This window comes from Stegodyphus dumicola, chromosome 6, assembly GCF_044657685.1.
Source record: "Stegodyphus dumicola isolate Sdum_Otavi_A_Nest chromosome 6, ASM4465768v1".
Lineage (NCBI taxonomy): Eukaryota > Metazoa > Arthropoda > Arachnida > Araneae > Eresidae > Stegodyphus > Stegodyphus dumicola.
This window is the reverse complement of record NC_140773.1, coordinates 213,393,553-213,414,060: the sequence shown is the minus strand read 5'-3', so window position 1 is coordinate 213,414,060 and position 20,508 is coordinate 213,393,553. Positions and strand designations below refer to the sequence as shown.

General features: G+C 29.9%; 2 protein-coding genes across 8 annotated transcripts in view; one reads left to right on the top strand and one right to left on the bottom strand.

Annotated features, from left to right (window-relative positions):
* Nucleotides 1-2,225, top strand: part of LOC118191680 (sodium-dependent phosphate transporter 1-B-like) — a 319,865-nt gene extending 317,640 nt beyond the window's left edge. For all 6 annotated transcript variants that reach the window (XM_085819491.1, XM_035362513.2, XM_085819492.1 and 3 more), the window contains one exon: nucleotides 1,194-2,225. In XM_085819491.1, the coding sequence (XP_085675617.1) occupies nucleotides 1,194-1,434 (241 nt within the window). In that variant the 3' untranslated portion in view covers nucleotides 1,435-2,225. The remainder of the gene's footprint in view (nucleotides 1-1,193) is intronic.
* A 7,839-nt stretch (nucleotides 2,226-10,064) lies between these two features.
* Nucleotides 10,065-20,508, bottom strand: part of sax (type I BMP receptor saxophone) — a 46,764-nt gene continuing 36,320 nt past the window's right edge. For both annotated transcript variants that reach the window (XM_035362518.2, XM_085819490.1), the window contains 2 exons: nucleotides 17,467-17,625; nucleotides 10,065-15,219 (listed from right to left, as the gene is read on the bottom strand). In XM_035362518.2, coding sequence (XP_035218409.1) covers nucleotides 17,494-17,625 — 132 coding nt within the window. In that variant the 3' untranslated portion in view covers nucleotides 10,065-15,219; nucleotides 17,467-17,493. The remainder of the gene's footprint in view (nucleotides 15,220-17,466; nucleotides 17,626-20,508) is intronic.

The window sequence follows — 20,508 nt, the reverse complement described above, 5'->3', positions numbered from 1 at the left end:
CGTTGATCTTTCGTATTCTTGTTAATAGTAAAATATTTTATTTATATGATGTATAAGGTTTTGCTTTGACTTAATATGGATTTGTTTTCACTCCTCAGACTTCATCTATGGAAGTAGTTTCTTTATTTTAGTAGCATTTGGCATTGTACATGGAAATATGAGAGGGGATGAAAATAAGAATTATTTGACTAACAAAAGATTGAAATCTTAATTGGTGGAATGAGGGAGATGTCACTTTGAGGGATGAAGTAGACTAATCTGCTCAGTATGCAGATTTGCTGGTGGGAGATGCTTAAATTGTTGTTTTTATTTAATAAACTTATTTTAACTTGTTTCTGTTTATCTTTTATGTTCTTCAAATTAACTTTCTGCTGAATGTCCGATAACAAAATTGCTTGAATGGATAACCCAGCTCGTTGCCCAATCGCATTGAACATATATGGCATATCTTACTAAATACTCATTCCTAGCAGTGGTGCAGTCTACTGTAATAACTTATCAGAAAACCTTATTCAAAGTATATACACATAGTGCAAATTGTGGATTGTTATTCAAGGTGATCTCATCCTTTTCAAAAAGTCATTTAATTTCTGATGGTTATTTACCTATATCATTGCAACCAGTACAGTATAATTACTTTTGAATAAAATGCCTGTGTACAGTTTGCTTTTTAAATTGTTATTCTGTATTATTTTCTCACAATTTTTATACCATCTTGGGTTATGTAAATTTCTGAAATCCAAACTTTAAAAATCTGATTGGTTTCGTAACCAAGGCCTATATTACAATTAACAGTATTCTTCTTGAAATTTATCCCTGAAGTTTATTATAAGGGTGCTATGCACTGTAAAATGGTAGGGTATGTAAAAAATGTGATGATTTGTCAATTTGAAATTGCTTCTGCTTCAATTTATTGATATGTGATTGCATTTATGTTCAGGGTAGAAATAAGAAAAGTTCTGCTGATGATATTTTGTGATGTAAATGATGAATAGGGTTAGCAGTTGTATTATTATTATTTTAAAGTGTAGTTATAAGTTAATAAATTTTGATTCTTATAAGTAATCTTGGTTTGAGTAATTTATCCTCAAAAGCACCCGCTCATTTAAAATCAAATGAAGCACAGAATTCTATTTAATTTGAAAACTAGAAAAAAAATTAGTAAAATATTAATTATCTCAAATGTTTTTCAGTGGATTTTGTATTGAAATTGGAGCAGCAACAACAGTTCTCTTGGCTTCAAAGATTGGACTTCCCATCAGCACAACACATTGCAAAGTTGGTTCAGTTGTATTTGTTGGCTGGGCTCGATCCAGAGCTGCAGTAGATTGGAAATTATTTCGTACCATTGTTTTAGCTTGGGTACTGACACTTCCAATTTCAGCTGCTTTATCAGCTATTGCAATAGCTGTATTAAAAGCAGTAACAAGTTAACATCTCTTTACAGATTTTATTTTGTCAAAATGTACAGAAATACGTTACTTTGTACAAAACTTCCACTGTTGTTTATCGAGTATTTATAATAAGACTTTTTTAACAAAAGACTGACTTTTAATGCTTTGTAAGTACAGGATGTAAGATAAGCATTAAAGTGTTATTTTATACAGTATATTGTACCAATTTTTCATGTATTGTGCAACCATAAATGCTGAAAGGTGGCTGCATGCAATTCTCAGATATGATTGTACAGTTTTTTATGATTTTTAATGTTCATCAAACATACTTTGAAATTTAAAAATTTCTATTCTTGGAATTGGTATTTAAAATTTCTTCAAACTATTTTTCTAGTCTGAGAATGTGAAATCCAGGTGAAAAACATTTTCTAAGTGAAAATTCAGTTAAGATATGACACATTTTTAAGGAAGAAGTCTTCTAATTGTAATAAGAGTTTGATGAGTATTTTAATGTGCATATTTCTTTTAAAAAAGATTTGTATGCATGGTAAATATATGTGAATATTTACAGTCATCTTATACATATTGAAACTCATTATTTCAATGGAGCAAGTGAACGATTCATAGGCATTGTGATGAAAATACATTGATGTCAACTCTGAAATTTTTTACACTTAATATTGAAAATTTGCTCTTTATTTTCACAAGTATTTTTGAGCATTGTATCATGTTTTGGGAAGCTTAATACTTTTTTCCTCCAAAGGCTTCAGTGTAATAAGTATATACTGAAAATGTTTTTTAAAATGTGAAATAAAGTATTTTGTTTTGGAATCTAGTCCTTTAATAATTTTTTATGCTTAAATAAGGAGAAATATTACTACAAAATATTTGAATTACAACAATATGACACTTAAACTTTTCATATATTAACTTCAAATTATACCCCCCCCCCCCCCGTAAGAAGAAAAATTAGTTTTTATAAATTTAAAATTATTAATATATTTTCTTATTACAAAGCAAGTATAACATCCAAAAATGTACACACACACAAAAAAAGGGGGGGATGGACAGTTCTATATCTCCTACTCTACTGAGCTGACAAACAAAATTCAATTTGCATTTTTCATGTCTCAAAAGTGTAATTTAGGATATTAGGTATTTTAACACAAAATTGCACTTTTTCTGAAATGACATGGCAATTTGTTTCTATATTTTCACTAGTGGTTAACTTTTCCACGATATAGGCAGTGAGCCTTATAAATTCACTAAAACATTTCAGATATCTGGTCCTAGAAAATAAGATCATCAGAACCTTTAATTTGAATGATAAAATTTAGCTATTTTGTTATTTAACAATGATTTGATGAACTGGAATATGCTCAATGGAGTTTTTTTTTTTTAGTTTTCTTTCAATAATTTGTGATTTACAAGAAACTGATACAGTATTTAATACACTTGGAAAATAAATTAAGAGAATTTTCAAATTTTATCGAATTGTTTGAAAAGAACTGAATTGAATAAAAAAACCACTGCTTCTAGATAAATATGCAAATCTTGTATGCCAAACACATAAGCGTACACATGTGTACAGGTGGAGCCAGCAGAAAGCGGTAAGACGCAGGCTGAGACGAATTGCGTTTGCTAGCACACCTCGGTGAATTTCTCGGTGTTATCTTGCAGCAATCGGTTATATTCACATCATAACAGTAAAAATGAGTAACCACCAACGTTTAGATGATGGAATGAGGTGGCGAATTGTAGGGAGGCTAGAGGCAGGCCAATCGCAAGTCCAGTTATGCAGAGAGTTTAACGCCCAACGTCGTGTGTAACCTATGGAAACAGTTCCAGGATACTGGATCCATTGAGAGAAAGCCTGGGCAAGGTCACCCAAGAGCAACAGCAGCCAGAGAAGATCGCTATTTGTCTATTTTAACAAGGTGTAACAGAAAGGCTATAGCTCTCTCGGACCTGTATGCAGCCACAGAAACCCATGCAACTAGGGTGACTGTTTCCAAAAGACTGAACGAAAGAGGGTTGTTTGCCAGAAGACCGGCTGTTTGTGTCCCGCTCACGCCTACAGACAGGAGGTACAGGCAGCATAGTGATTGGAGTACGGAGCAATTGGCGACCGTTCTGTTCACCGAGGAGTCCCATTTTAGTTTAAACAATGATTCTCGCCGTACTTTCATATGGAGAGAACAAGGGACACGCTACCTACCCTCCAATGTCCACAAAATCAACAATTATGGCGGTGGTGTAATGGTCTGGGCAGGCATCATGTTAGATGGCTGCACACCTCTCCACGACTTTGACAGAGGCACTGTGACTGGTGTAGGGTATAGGGATGATGTCTTTGAGCCCTATGTTCCCCTTTTCTGGGGTACAGTGGTCCCCGAGTTCATCTTATAGGAGGATAACGCGAGGCCACATAAAGTTCTTCTGGTCGACAAATTTTTTGAGAGTGAGGATATTTGCCGGATGGATTGGCTAGCCAAGTCTCCAGACTTCAACCCTATAGAGCCTGTCTGGGATGCTCTGGGCAGGGCGATTGCAACTCGCAGTCCCCCTCCGAGAACCATCCAGGAACTGAAAACAGCATTGCTGAATGAGTGCGACCAATTGCCACAAGCATTGACAAACTGCCTTATTTCCAGTATGACATCACACTGCAAGGCCTGTAAGAGGAGACCATATTCCCTATTAACCCATTTCTTTTGTGTCCTCTACAACCACTGTTTCAGACCTTCAGACTCTCATGAGTGTTACACACGAATATGTTGCAACTGTTGAATGTTTATTTTGTGTGTATTATATTAACCTATGTTCACACCAAATTTTATTAAAATCTGTCCAGTAGTTCTGGAGATCATAGATCAAATATGAAAATTCTCTTAATTTCTTTTACCAGTTAAATCTTAATTTGGAATGCAAGAATTATTTCAATTCATACAAATAGCTTACTCAGAAATTGTGTAAAACCGTAGTGCTTTACTTCGCTAATGCATTCTCATTAGGATTGATGAATTTAAAATATAGAAAAGGCAAAGTCAAGGGTTAAAGTTCGGGTGAGCAGTGTGATTGCATCCTAATTCACTTAATTTCCGCGAATGGCCTTAGAGCAGTGTTTCCCAACCTTTTTTGCTATGCCCCACCCAATCTTTTCTAAAATTTTTATGCTCCCCTCCAGCATATACATAATTTTTAATATTTAAAAATTGAAATATTCATGAAAGAAACTTGAATGATAGCTTTTAGGAAGAAATGACTACGAAATCTTGTGAGCAAAGACAGTAAGTGAACTTTCAAAACGGAGAACTGAAATTCAAGAAGTGAAAGTTTTTTATTTTAAGTATTAGTAATTTTTATTATTTAAATTTAGCGAGTTCCTAGCGCTTGATGCTTACTGCAAAGAAATTTTATGTCAGGTTCCAATTTAGATAACTTGAGTCTCAAGTCTCCCCCCCCTTTTTTTTTGTTTGTTTGTTTGTTTAGCAGCAAATCATTTATGGCACTAAATCTGCATTCAGCAAAATAAATATGAAGATGGAAATGGTAACAATAGTTCTCTTGAAAATTTTGTTGCATTTGGATATCTGATTCTGGTTTCCTCACTAAGCTATGTCATCACTCCTTTTATATTAAATAACATTTTAATTGACTCATCATTTTGCATTTCTGCGAGTTCTTTTTACTGCATATTTGGAATATCAGCCAAATCCATTAGCATCATCCAAGTTGGAAAATCAATTTGTTTTAAGTTATAAAATCTTTTAAATCAGCTGATAAAATTTTCAGATGATTGACAATAATAAGTATAGCGGTAGTCACGTCATATTTTTGGAGCCAATGAGACTTTTCAAAATTTTTGTGGTAAATAGTATATGCCTGATATAATTCAACAAAGATAATGAAAACAAATATCTTCCTTTTGCATCATCAGTCTTATTTGCTCCTTGAAGTTGTTTATTTAATATATTTAATTTTTGAAAGATATCGGCTAAATAACTCACAATTGCCTTGTTATCATCCGTTAACGAATTTTTCATTTCAGGTTTGTTGCTTAAAAAATAACTAAGAGTATCAAATAGTTCCAAAAATTTTCAAGCAGTTCCCTTTCGACAGCCTTCTTACTTCAGCGTGAAGTACAAGTTTCATACAGTCTTCATAAAATAACTTGAAAAGACGTTCACATTTGGCCTTAGCTTTAATAGCATTGATACACTTTATAACTGAATTTAGTACTTCATTTAGAACAGGCGAATTGTTTTTAGCTACCAGGTTTTCTCTGTGAATAACACAATGCACAAGAAGCATTTCTGGATTCTCATCTTTTATCAATTTTAAGCAACCCTTTTTCTTATTCCGTTCTTTATTTTATTTTGCAACCATCATATTAGGAGCACCATCTGCAGTACAAGAAGTATTATATTTTTATTCGTATATTTTTTATATCTAAAAAATTTTTTAGCTTACTATAAATATCTTTGGAGGTAGTGGTGCTTTCTAATGATTTACAGAACATTTCTTCGGCAAAATTTCCTTTATGTTACAAGTACGGCCTCACTGTCTCTCACAGTTGGTTCATCCATTTGTACCAAAAATTTTCTTGTTTTCAGCTTTTCAACAAGTTGTATTTCAATATCCTCACTCATTTAATCTTTCTTCTGCAAACAGTATTGTTATTTAGTGGCATAGCTTTAACGTCTTTTTCTAGAACAATTTTAAATGCTGATATTGATGGTTTGATTAAATTCGCTATAGCATGGCTTTTCCCAGATTAAACGATGAGTAATGAAATTTGATAAATAGCCTCCAGAGCACGATTAACAGTTGCATTATGAGCAGTAAACAGACACTTTAATATTACTCTATTTTCAAAAATTTTCCTTAAAGTGTGAAAATAATTCGAATCTGAATTACTATCAGCATTATGTTTCGCCTTCAAATGGGCCTCAAGACGACCTAGTTTCATTCATTTGTTGGTCAGGCATTATTGGCATAAAAGGACAAAAGTTGACCATTTATGGACCAGGTAGGAAACTTTTAAATATGCCTCCGAATACCGACGAACGATTTTTCTTGCTTGTAACCCTCATTTCATTAAGGGCTGAAAGAAAGAAATATAAGATCAATATAAACAAAGCTGAAAGCAGCTGCTGTTGCCATTCAAGAAAAGAATAATGTACCGTTTGTCATTCCTACAGTAAAAAATAAAATAAATTCGTTGGCTGAAATGCGCAAGAAACGTCTGGAAAGCATAATGTGTCAGTTATTTAAATGTCCATGTCTACAGCGAGAATTCTTTATAAAATATTTGAAATGCACCACAATTTAAAAACTTCTTTACGCATACATCACTTACATTTTTCTTTATTTTGGGGAATAAAAAATTAAATTCCGAAAATTTTTGACTTCATGAAACATATTTAGAACGTCCTTTGTCCCCTTAAACTCTGGACAAGTCCATTTTCGAATTGCCCCCCTTAATAGTCGTATTGCTTCCTTGTGGGGAGTGGGCCCCACGTTGGGAAACACAGCCTTAGAGCATAAAATTGAACTAACTACCTGATAAAAAGTCTACGTAATTGTATGCCAGTATTGAAAGAAACAATTGATCAGATAAGAAATGGCTGCAATTTGTTTTGGAAATGATGCGTAAATGGTTACCCGCGAGGATATTCTGTTTGGCATCAGTTGTACCATTATTGGCGACTTTATAGTCTGCCCTGGCAAAACGGAAAAGTACCTAAACAACTTTTCTTCCTCATATAGAATATCAGATGGTGAATTATACTTCCAGAAATGGCTTTTCGCCCCTTTCTCCACATTAACATACCTTTGGTGCACACGAGTACAGACAGGTGCATGTCGTTCTATTAGTCAAAGAATTGCGAAAGCGGTAGAAAATGCCGATACATTCCATATTCTTTTACTCCCACCCAATACTACACATGTTTGAATTTCTATCAAGATTTTAATAATTTACATTCTCTTTCCATGTGGTCAGTTCATATTCATGTTTATTATGATCGGTACGCTTATATTATGAATATATATATGAATATTTATAATAATATATTTGCAGTAACTGCTAATGTATAGATAAACTTCAAAAATGGCCCAAGTGTGTTTTAACACAGATTAGTTTTCTAAGGGATAATATTTGGAATGGCATAAATACAGTAAAAATAATCAAATAGTTTCTTTTTTTTTTTTGGCCAATGCATTATACAGTACTAAAGTTGGTGGTTTTCCCCTTTCTCTGCAAAATCTCGAATATTGAAACCGTTACAGTTTGCAGCAAAGCAAGCAATGGACCTTTTTTTTTTCTTTTTCTTTTTCTTTTTTTTTTTTTTTTGTTTGTTCACTTTCCAACCTGGATTGAATAGGACAAAAAGTTTTGCAGTCTACCAACCCAAGCAAAGAATGATTCTATTCCAGAAATTTAACACAGTCTATTCAAAATTAGAATGAAAAACACCCCAGATTGGTAAATCTCTTTATTAATCAATATGAATATGGCAATTAATGAGGCGACGTGTCCTGCTCAATGATAAATATGCCACATGTGTGCATGACGGAGCAAAGGAGCGTTTACCTTTATTTAGTTATTTATTCTTCGAATACTGGCAGCTGTCAATTCCGATTGCGTAATATCACATGCTGCGGAAGAATTAAGGCGCACGTATTGTGCAATAACTTTTACAATATTTCAGAGAGATAAAGAGTTTTACTGTACTTGCTAAGCAGATTATTTTTGAGTTCTATTGGGCTATTTTTTATATGATGCACATATCGAAATGTCTAAAGCATTAGTTAGCCGAAAAATCTAAAGAACGCTACAATCTACCCCCCTCCTTCCTATTTTACCAGTTATGCTCGACTATCCGGAATTTTCAGATATTTGGCAATATCCGAGTATCCTGGTTAGTTAAGCTTTTACTGATAAAGTACCTAAACAACTTTTCTTAGAAAAAGGATGACTGCATGAAACAATTTCCCGTCTTCTGATTTCAGAAAAGTTCCTTTTTTTTCACCAATTTTTATTTAAATTACTACTTTGCTTGCAATATCTGTTAAGGGAAAACTGTTATACAATGAAAATTTAGAAAACGTTCAGAATTTTGATTTAAGTTAAATTATTTAAATATTAATACGAGTGGAAAAATAAATTATATTTATTTTTAGGTGCCAAGCGAATATAATAAATATGGCTTATTATTTATTTTCTCTATTTTGAACTGAAATTTCATCATTAAAATCTTGTAATATAATTTAGTTCTACATAGGTTTTTTTCCCTCTCATTGTAAACTAGTTCTGTAAATTGAATTGTTATTTAAAATAAAAAAAAAAAAGAATGCAATTTTTTTCTATGGTTGAGTAATGCTCATTCTCTCTTAATAAATACTGAATTTCTCATAATTTAAATTGCAAGTCTAATTTTTCTTTTAAGGTTATGCAGTTGTGTATAATGTAATTAGACAGGTGCTTATTTTTTTTCTTAAAATGTGCTAGAAAAGTGCTTATTTTTTTAACTAAAATGTGGCTATGAACCCTGTGTATGTTAGAATTCAAGCTACCAGTATTAGCTGTCTTATACCACTAATAAGTTTTTTTAGTGATGAAAACACACATTCGAGTGATACTTCCAAGCATATAAAATTGTATATGCTTGTAAACCATGTTCTGTGAAGTCTGAATGATGTCTCCATGTAGATTCATTTAAATGCAAACAGCTAAATATGCAAAAATGATTCACCTGTTTTTTTAATAAATGAAGCATTACATATTTATGTCAGATAAGATTTTAACTTTAATTTGTAATAATTTCATCAGCATTTTTAAAGCTTATTATTTCATCTTTGTTTTAAAAATAAATATTCACAATAAATCCTTCTAAAATATATTATCCCAAAATTAATAACCAATCATCCTAGATTTCCAAATAGTTCATTTAATACCCATACTCAGATAACAGCAAAAGTAAAACTGAAGTTTTTTTAAATCAAATAGCATTTAACTGAAACTTTTATAAAGCAAGGCAATAAGCAAATATATCCATCTATTAAAAAATAAGCAACTGCAGAATTCTTAATCTTGTATCAGTAACATAATCTTACTCTTCTCGTGAGTACTTTAATAAAATTAGGATGTAGTCTGCTCTCTCTCCTATTCTGTTGGCAATTACATTATTGTAAATATGTAAAATTTATGCTCAATATTGTGGAATAGCATACATATGTCTTGCTGCCTTATTTTCATTCTACAAATCATGGTTAAATAAGATCTATGAAAGTACCTGCATATTACTGAAGATTACCAGCTTTATCATGTATATCAGACATAAAATTTTAGTATCGATATACATACGCCCCCCCCCACTACTTTTTTAATATGTAACTACTACCTTACATTCAGACTTCTAAATTGCCCAGAGTTTTCATTTAGCAATGATTTTTTTAAAAAATATTTGAACTTAACAGACTGAAACATATGCATTAACTGCTTATTTATTTAAAAAATTTACCATACTAATTAGAGGTATATAAATATGTAACTGGTAAAATCTGTATGTGCACGAGAAAAAATTCTGTTCATGGCCTCTTTCATATATTATTAGAAACTCGTAACATTACACATGCTTAACAACAAATAATGAATACAGCCTCCATGGTTATTATACATTTATTTGGCAATATAAAATTTCATCTTTTTGTAATGGTTCATGTAAGTCATAAATAATAAAACTGGTTAAAAAGATACATTTTTGAATGTTATGGTTATTATAATTAAATAACAATAACATAATGAAAAGATTTAAAATATAACTTATGCTACAATATAGTATACTTCTTTAAATGTTAACTACTACAGTGGGGTCTCAGAGGGAGCAACATTTTCCTACTTACTAGAAATTTCATTTTTATGAATGCCTATCACTCTTACCTCAAGATATAACCCACATGAATATATGTTGAAGCAATACTAATATGCTATCAGTATTTTATGGCATTTGTAAGTAATACAGTAATTATTAAGTTAAATGCATTAAAAAAAATTTGAATTCGAGTTATAACAGCAGCCTGTCAGACCACACTATAGCGGAAGTACAGTATTATTCGTGATTAAGGTTAAATTATACTTGATAATTCAATACATAACAAATTAATAAAATTAGAGTTGATCATTACTTTATACATAGTTCTATCCAGTGACAAATTCTTCTCTTATATTCTATGAGAGAAGAATACCTATCCTTCAATTTCTTTTTTCTTTTTTAATTATTCTAAGGTCTGATCAACTGCATTAAAATAGCATTCTTTGCCATATTCAGATATTAATTTCTATTAAATCTATTTTTAGATATAATAAAATGATTCACTTTTAACCCTTTGATGCCCGGTGGTCGCGCCTTGAAACCACCAATTTTCGAACTTTTTTCTCCTTGTCCTTCAGAAATTTTTGAGTGAAAATCAATTGATTACTGACCTTTGACCTCTAAATAACACAAAATGACTACAGAATCATACATGTTTTAGGTCTTAGTGCTTCAAATTGGATGCCTTTTAAAATTTGTTTACAATGAGACAAAATAACTTCCTTTTATTAATATAAACAACTTTAAATTTCAAAATTTATTCATTGCACATCATGATTTCTAACATAAACAATAAAAAATGGCATTGATTAAACTGCATATATAAAAAAAAGCCTCTGTATGTATGGCATTTGCTTTGTGGTTTCAGGGCGCGACCACTGCCCCACAACAATGCTCTAGAGGCTTGGTGGTCGTGCCTTGAAACCACTGCTCTTCACATTGGCGTTTGCTTGCTTCTCAAATAGGAATGTTTATTTTTACCTGGATATAGATAAGGGGTTTTGAAATCACAGAATTATATTATTACTAAACAATACATGCACCTGCCCAGTAAATAGGTCTTTCTTTTCCAGAGACTTTTCTCTGACTTCAACACACTTGCTCCTCAAGCTAGTATTGTGATTTTATAAATTATTTCCTGTGGTTTAAATTTAATGTAAATATACTTTGCTGTAATTAAAAATAGAAATCGCGTAAAGTTTTATTTAAATTAAAAATATTTTCTGAATATTTTGAGACGGAATACGAATAAAATAAGTATGAATGGGATATTAATAATCCGTACCAAAGCCAAAAAGACCAAGCCTTCCCCCCATTAACATAAAAAAACCACAAATGTCATGTGCCAGATGAAAAGAAACTAAATAACGCTGGACATATACCAGTGAAATTTAGATCCAATCAGTGTACATTTTGTAGCACAAGGAAGATACACATGCGAAACATGCAGTGTGGGTCTATGCATGTACCAAAAAGACAAAACATGCTTTGAACAGTAGTGTCAAAAAAAAAAAAAAAAAAAAAAAAAAACTTTTTTTTTTATCCTTATTTTACTGAGTTTTTTAATCCATGTAGCTAAATGTCCTTATTATGTAGGTACTTATACTTTCACTGCTATAGTAAAATTACATAAATGTTTATTTTTTAATTTTTTCTGACGATTTAGTTTGTAAAATATATATATTATGCAATTCTTACATGCATTTTAAAAAAAATTCGTAAATTTCGTCATTTATTGGTAACGCGCATGGAGAAAGGGAAGCTCTTTTTCCCTACTACCTGGGTAAGTTTCAAAATCCTAGACGCGCGGTGGTTTCACAGTACGACCACCACCCACAAAACAATGGGCAAGAGTAGATTTTTTTAAATTCATATATTATTTGTCTCTAGGATTGTAATATTCAATTTCTAGAGTTTTTAGTTAAAAAAATTATTAAAATAATATTGCACACGTCAAAGGGTTAAGCAGATTACTGGCTTTTTATATGATTCATTTTAGTATTCTTTGTGTGATAGACATCAACATAAGTATTCTAAAGAATTATAAGATATCTCAGGAAAAACAAAAATATGTCTTATTTTATACAGAGATTAACTATTTTATTTTTCAATGATAAGATAATAAATCTTAAAAAATATTTTATAATAACTAAGACACATCTGGTAAAATAAATTACAAATAAGGCATAAAGTAATTACATTATTTTAAATTTACCCCACATTTTTATTTAATTTCCATAGATATCCAATTACATTTGTTTTTCTTAACTGAGCATTTTTTAAAATTACACTTTTATTAACTAAATCTTCAGCACAGGAACATTTTATGCACATCAGTTGATGTTTTTAACATTAGATGATACACATAGGATAATGTACTGATTACATTGTTAGTCACTGAAAGCTGTTCTATTTAGAATTCTTTATTTTTTAAATGGATTTTTATGCACCCCAAACTAGTGGCTAATTCTTTCCGTATATGTGCTGGTTTTGTAAGTGTATGTTTCTTTAACTTTTTTTTAATATAACAATTAAAGGCACATTTTAAATTCAAAATATTTGTGTTTTTAATTTTTAGTTTATGTTCAACTTTTATCACTTTTACTTTGCAATTATTCAATTATTTTTTTTAATGCTTTTAGGTTCATATGCATGAATAATATATTAGAAATCCCCTCCATTTTTCAATTTAGTTTACTTCTTTGGTAGATCAAGGCGTAGAAGCTTGATTAATGAAGAAATTCTTTAAATATTAAAACAACTGTGAAAAATAATTAAGTTGAACAAAAACTAAGATCAAATAAATACTTAAAATGAGTAATGAATCTGAAAATGTTCTGAACTTTTACAAATGAATTTTTTTTTTTCTTTCTTTCTTTTTTAATGCTTTTAAGTTCATATGCATGAATAATATATTACAAATCCTCCCATTTTTCAGTTAGCTTTACTTCTTAGGTAGATAAAAGTGTAGAAGCTTTATCAATGAATAAATTCTCCAAATATCAAAACAACCGTGAAAAATAATCAAGTTGAACAAAAAGAACAAATTAATACTTAAAATATGCAAAGAAATGAATCTGAAAATTATCTATACTTTTACAACCAAAAAGATATTACTAAATGGCATGAAATACCATAGCTGCCAGTAAACAGGGAAGATTTTCACTCTACACGGCAGCACCATATCAAAGGAAATTGTATTTCACTTTATAATACATAATTCAGATTACTGAATTTTTGTAATTAAATTCTGATGTAAAATATATTAGCATTTAGTTGGATATTCTAAATTTTATGTCTTTTGAATAGTTTCATTTTTTAATTTTCTCAAATTTTTATACTGAGAAAATCCCGACAAGTGAAGGAAAGCTTTTATTTATCAGAGTACTTTTAAATAGATGAAAATAAAAATAATAATTAATGTGCATAGTATTTGTGAGATAAACTTAGTAATGCATCAATTATTACTGCAAAACAAAATTAAATACAAGCATTAAGTGATTAAACATTGCTTGAATTTTCATATAAAAATCTACAAATGTCTACAGTAGATTAAGACAATTCAGATCAAATGAAATGTAATAAAGAAAATTGATAAAAAAATCAATGAAATATAATAAGGAAAAAATATTCAGAAAATCATTAGATGTGAGGGAATGGAGCTTGCACATTTGAAGTTTCATTAATTAATAAATTTCATTTATTGCTATGAAACATTTTTCTTAGTAAAGGCTAAATATTAAAAACTGGGAGAATCAATGATTTACCTGCAGATGTGATGAAAAACTGTGAGTTTCTATGTAAAACCAGGAGAGTTGGCAGCTCACTATTTAAATATTAAAACATTATCAAGAACATTAAACATGTTAAAACATATTTGAAATATAGTATTAAAATTTTGCATATAAAAATGTTCTAAATGCTTTATGCTAACACATTTATAAATATAGGAATAAAAAAAAAATCTTAATGCATTACTAACTGAAAATCTCTTATGGTGCATTTTATGTGCTGCAAAATTATTTTTATATAATATTTTTTAATATCCCTGCTTGAGGATTAAACATTTGTTTTGGAATTATTAAACACACAAATTAATAAAAATATAACATTAAAAAATCACAATTATTATATAATAGCAAAATTTCTAAGTAGTCATAAATGTAACAACTGATGTAATTATAGTTTATAAATTTTTGTGTTCACATTATAAAAACATTTTAGCAGAAGTAATATATTATTAAATTAAAAACATTTCTTTTTAAATTACAGAAAGAACACTGGCTAGAATATGTACATCAAAATAAGTTTTACAAAAAAACTTATCATAGTAAAAGTGTTAAACTCATCTGACATTTTTAAAGCTTACCCGTTATTCAATTGCTAATTAGTATAAAATATAATATGTGAATTTAGAATAAACAAAACATGTATTCCTTGTTACACAGACATGAGATTAAACAAATGAATACATAAGAAATAAGCTATGAAACTGTAATTAATCTTGTAAAAGTTTAGATGATACACATTTCTACTGTTCTGTTTAAATACACTTATGAATCTATACAACAAAAATATAAAACATAAAAACAAGCAAAAAATACCACTAAGCAAAATAAATATATTTTTGCTATACACAAACTATTGGAAAGAAGGTACACAGATCTGAAGTTTCCTAACGCTGTTCAAGGCCATTTCAAGTGTACAGACTTCATATAATAAAAAGATAAAATCTATACATTTCTTTCTAAAATCATGGCAGTGGACATTAAATAGGTAATCTCACTCTTTATGGCTCCCAAATAGTAATGGCATTCCTGAAGAATGATTCTTCTATATTTAAAACACTGAAGAGTTAGAATCATTTAGTGCAGTTTTTGTGTAGTTCAAAAAGGTCTGACATGATTGCAGGATTTCAGACTTATTTTAAACTGCAAGTCTTGAACCTAAAAATAAAATTATATAAGGTTAATTAAATATACAAATGTTTCTCATCAAAAACAAACAAAATGCAAAATCATTAATTTAAAATAATTATATTTTAAAAGAAAACAAGACAGTTTTGTAAAAAAGCTGAACTCAAATAATTAACATAAAAAATATTTTTTAAAGTTTTTTATATAAAATTTTTTATTAAGATGGAATTTGAATAAAAACCTGAAGTGTTATCTATCTACTTCACATGACTACAGTTTTTATATTGTTCGAGAGAAAGAAAAATTCTCTCAGAACTTGGGGGGTGGGCTATGTTATCTGATGGTGTTTTTTATAATTTATTAATAGTTAAAGAAAGAAAGAGAGACAGACTAGGAAAAAAAAAAAGAAAAAAGAAAAAGAAAGAAAGCACTTTTTGACATACCGCTATTATACAACTTCAGTGATATTTGCCATTTATCAAAAACAATATTTTTAAAATTTATAAAGCTATGATTAAGTATACTGTAAAAGTTATAGTATTGTGATTCGAAATAGTTACTTTTAATGAGTATAAAAGTGCACAGATATAGATAATTTGTACTGTATGTATCAGCATATATATACGATACTGCATGTTTAAAATATATACGTAATGATATGAAATAATGTAAATTTTAATAGATTATTTAGTATTTATTATATTTCTTCTTTACTCCCCAAATACCGGTTTCCGTTCATTACATATAGTGGAGCATATGTAATGAATGCCAAATGTTTACTTCTTTGCCTCAGGTGAAAAAATATGCAGGCATGGCTCTGACAGATAGCATAGTGGTTAACAAAGGCTATTTTAAAATTCAGATGTTATGGATTGTGCTGCCTTTAAGGAAGGGGGTATTTAAAATCTGTTGATCTCAGTCTTCTCAAGAGGTTGGTGAAAGGGTATAAAAAAAGGCATGATATCTTTAAGATCCCATTACCTGGACTACCTTCTGGGATGAAATTTAGGCAGATAAGCTCTAATATGTTTTTGCCTATATTAAATTAATTAATCTTACTCAAACCTACTTTCATTATACAATAAAACATTTCAAAATTTTCTAAAACATGATTAATAGTCATTTAAATTCTCCTTCCTTAGGCTATAACCATAATATTTACTAAGTATACTGAATAGGATAAATGGAAAAGAAGTTCCTATATATTGTAATAACGTTTATATTTTTGTAGTTTTTGTTGAATATCATATTATTATAATAATATTTATATTTTTGCAGACCACAAAATATAATTAATTTTTTTGAAAAAAGTTCCACTGACTCAGGAAAAAAAAATCTTCGATTATAACAAATTATATTAGAATATTAATTAATTTAATTAGAATATGTTTATTATAGGGCTATTTCTCAGCCTCAAGGTAAAAAAAAAAAAAAAAAAAAAAAAAAAAAAAACTGTATCTATGGGAAATTTATTTAAATTGAACAGCAAGATTTTACAAAATTTAATAGCAAAAATAACATAAAAAAGGGGGAAGAAGGAGGAGGATGAAGTTCCCTGAGAGACATTAATAAAATTTTAATAATAATTATTAATTTTAATAATTTTTCATTTCCTTTCAGTGCGAATATTTCTGGAAATATATTCTAGTTCAGGGGTTCTCAACCAGTGGCACACAAGAGAAAAATAGGTGATACGCAAAGAAGCAAAGTATTTTTAGCTATTAAATTCAAAAATTAAAACCCCACCATCCTGATTGAGTTTTTTCTCCAACACTCGTAAATTTGTGCAAACTGAGCTTTGTTCAAGAAGAGTGGTGGTACTAAAGGTTTTCAATTTTTGTTTAGGTGGTACGCATTAGTCAAAAAGTTGAGAACCGCTGTTTTAGTTCAAATAGTCCATCATGAAATTTAACCTCCTTAGCATTACGAGTTTTGCCTTGAAATTTCAATGCTCCTCAAAATGTCATAGATAAATGGTACTTTCTTGAATATAATTAAAAAATGACTCTACCAGTTTGCACCTCGATTCCTTTTCTTTTAATATACATGCAACTTGAATCAAGTACATTAAAAAGCAGCAGAATTTTTCATTTATAATGAATACAAAAGTCACTCTTTTCTATATGGAAGTTTCCATCCACAACACTGAGAGGGTTAAGTGACACTATTTTCTTAAACACTTAAGTAACTATGTCACTTAAAAGCAGTAGAAAAATATAGGTAATCGTTAATTTAAAACAGAGAAAGAATTTTCTTTGGAGTGGAAGTACAACTTACACACATACACAGCACCTACAATCAAAATTAATCTAAATGAATTTTCGGATCTGCAGCTGCTATTTTGGCCAGTGTCTTCTTCACTCGTAGCGCTGTGAGACGAGCTGAAGGATTCTGATGCCAGCATTCTTTCATCAATTTTGTCATGGCTAACAAAGTCTGCAATAGAATTTTACAAGTGATATATGACAAACTCAAACAAAAAATTTACAACAAATAAAAAGTGTTTGAAGTATTTCAGATGCTAGAAGAATTGTAAAAGCATTTCGAACACCAGAAACAATTTGCACCAACTTTTCTTAATTTATAACAGTACAAAGTCCGAGATCTAGAACCATTTGGACTTCAGCAATTCTGGATTTCAGAACAGCAGTTTAAATCTAGTGAGACAACATGCAAAAACTATAATTTTTAATTTGAAATAGTTGTATATGAAATAATAAAACATTTACGATCTTTTTTTTTTTTTTTTTTTTTTTTTTTTTTGAAAAAAAATTACCCTCTCCCCCTCAAAAAAAAAAAAAGCTCAATACTTAATTGTTTGTTTTATTTAACATATAATGAACAAGAAAAGAAATAGTCTAAAAATACAAGCTGCTTCATTTTTTGTGCTAATACTTTCTCTTTAATTTTATAGACAGACATAATTCCTTGTTCAATTATTCAAGCCCCATAATTGCTCAGACAAGAAATCCCACTATACTGTCAATAGAATTCATTTTATTCTAAACAATCTCTTTCACTTTTTTCACTATTGTAGTCATATTTTCTGGATTTAAAGTCATACTACACTTTTCATTGTCTGTTAGTTGACTGATAATTAGAGCATCGATATCACAATGGAAAACTTAAGTTATTTCATCTTTATTTATTAACACTTTTCTACATTTCTTTACAAATTCCATTAATTGGTAAATTTTGCCTTTGCTTGTGATATTTGAAGGCTTCCAGATTCACAGCTGTCATCATCATTATCACCATAAAATATAGCAGCTGGCCATAAATTATGCCAAATATTTTTCTAAATTTCTATACACACATTCCTCCCATAACCTTGCAATGCTCCAAACAGCAGATTTTATGCTAAAATATTTCAAAAATTCTTGAATGATCTTGCTATTATTTAGAAAACTTAACACATATTTTAAAAAAGTTATTTTATACCTGCATTGAGAATGTACAGATTTTCAGTAAAATCATGGATCATTCAGTAAATCATGGATGTGTAATTTGTAGGAAAGAATAAGCTGGAGACATTATCTTTACTAAAACTTTTAAGTGAAATATGAGCTGAACTATGATGAGGTAAATTTTTGCATCATCTGTAAATTAGTCTATGTTAAATGTTGCCAAATCTTGGGTATGAAATGATTTTCAAACTAATCATTCATTAGCGTCTGTGTCATTCATTCTCTTTTATTTGATTAGTAAGTAATGGGGGTAATCATTACTCATTTAATTGTGTGAGGTTGAGTATTTTATTATATTTTTTTATTTTTTATTATGAAAATTTTACATTTATGATCATTAGTCTCATTTTGAACATGTTTCACATGCCAAAACCATTAGTCTCATTTTGACACTGGTTGGGACTGCAGAGGTTATGAAGGTGTTGAAGACACATCTTGCCAGAAAAGACCAGTTTCATAAGCATTATAAATTTGTTCTGGAGATACTTTTTGCAATTAGTGAGGTCAATGAATTCAAATTGTTCAGCTGCAGCTTTTTCACGTAAAAATTTTAATTGTCTTATATTATAGCGATTTTTAAGCTTTGCACTCAGTTTTTAAGGCCATTCTCCCATGAAATGTTTTAGCTTGAGTCATTAGCATTGGACTTGTGAATGACATGTCCTTACTAAGGTGCTATCTCATTCATTCAATCATCACATTGTTATATTTGTCACTTTTAGCATTACAAATAATTCTTCTGTTATTCACTGTGAGTGATGTGTCAGAATGTATAAACAATTAAAAAAGCTCCTTAAGCTTTACTCTCTCTCTCTCTCTCTCTTTTTTTTTTTTTTTAATGTCATATACTGTTGACTTTCTATTGTATACTTTTGAGATGGATAAGCCTCTCTTTTCATGGGAATTACATTTTTTGTTTGATTGACAATCAAAAAATGCTTTTGTTTTGCAGATCCTGCTGCAGCTTTGGAATTAGAAACATTTTCAATACAACTGAAAATTCAAACTTTAATTTTGATAAGATATCTGTAATAATAATAGCTTGCAAGAAATAGTCAAATTACAAATTTAAGGAAAAGTGCAGTTTGCTATATTACTTGAATTTAAGTTCATAGGAATATAATTCTTTCTCTACCGCTGCTATGCCAACAACAGAAAATTCAGTATTGGGAACATCCCACTACAAACAATTTGGGAGCTTCACTAACTGTTTAGGTCAGATTGAAAAATACTAAGCTCTCCCCTTCCACAACCACTCAAGTGTCAAAATGTAGTCAGCCAGCATCAAAACAAAGTCAATCAGTGCACTGCCATTGGTCACAGTATGATTTCCAAACCAGCAGGCATTTAAAAGTGACATGCAAGAATCTCAGTTAGTCAAAAGAAAAACACCTACTTCTTCTTCAGTTTTCTTTTCCTTCCCCCCCCCCATGCCTGGACTTTGTAAGGGAAAAGAAAATCTCATTTATCCATTTTGCTGGTGGTCAGGAGGTTTGGATGTTAGATCATTTTGGATATTAGACATCTGGATTTCAAACTTTGTATTGTATACATAAATGTCTTATGACTGAATAATGAAATAATATTTAAACAACTTGCATGTTAACAACATATTTTTTCTTAAATGACTATGAATATTTTTTACATTATATGTAATATGCAAAATATGCAAAGTTTCAAGTGTTAGAAAATCTTCATAGCTGTTCCAATAAAATTAAAGATATTATAAATTAAAGCACTGCAAATGAAATTGAGAAAACACACTAATGTTCAAATATTAAGGAAAGGATAAGTTTTCCTATGTAAGATCACAAAGAAATATTTCAAATAGTATAAAGCATACCATGACTTG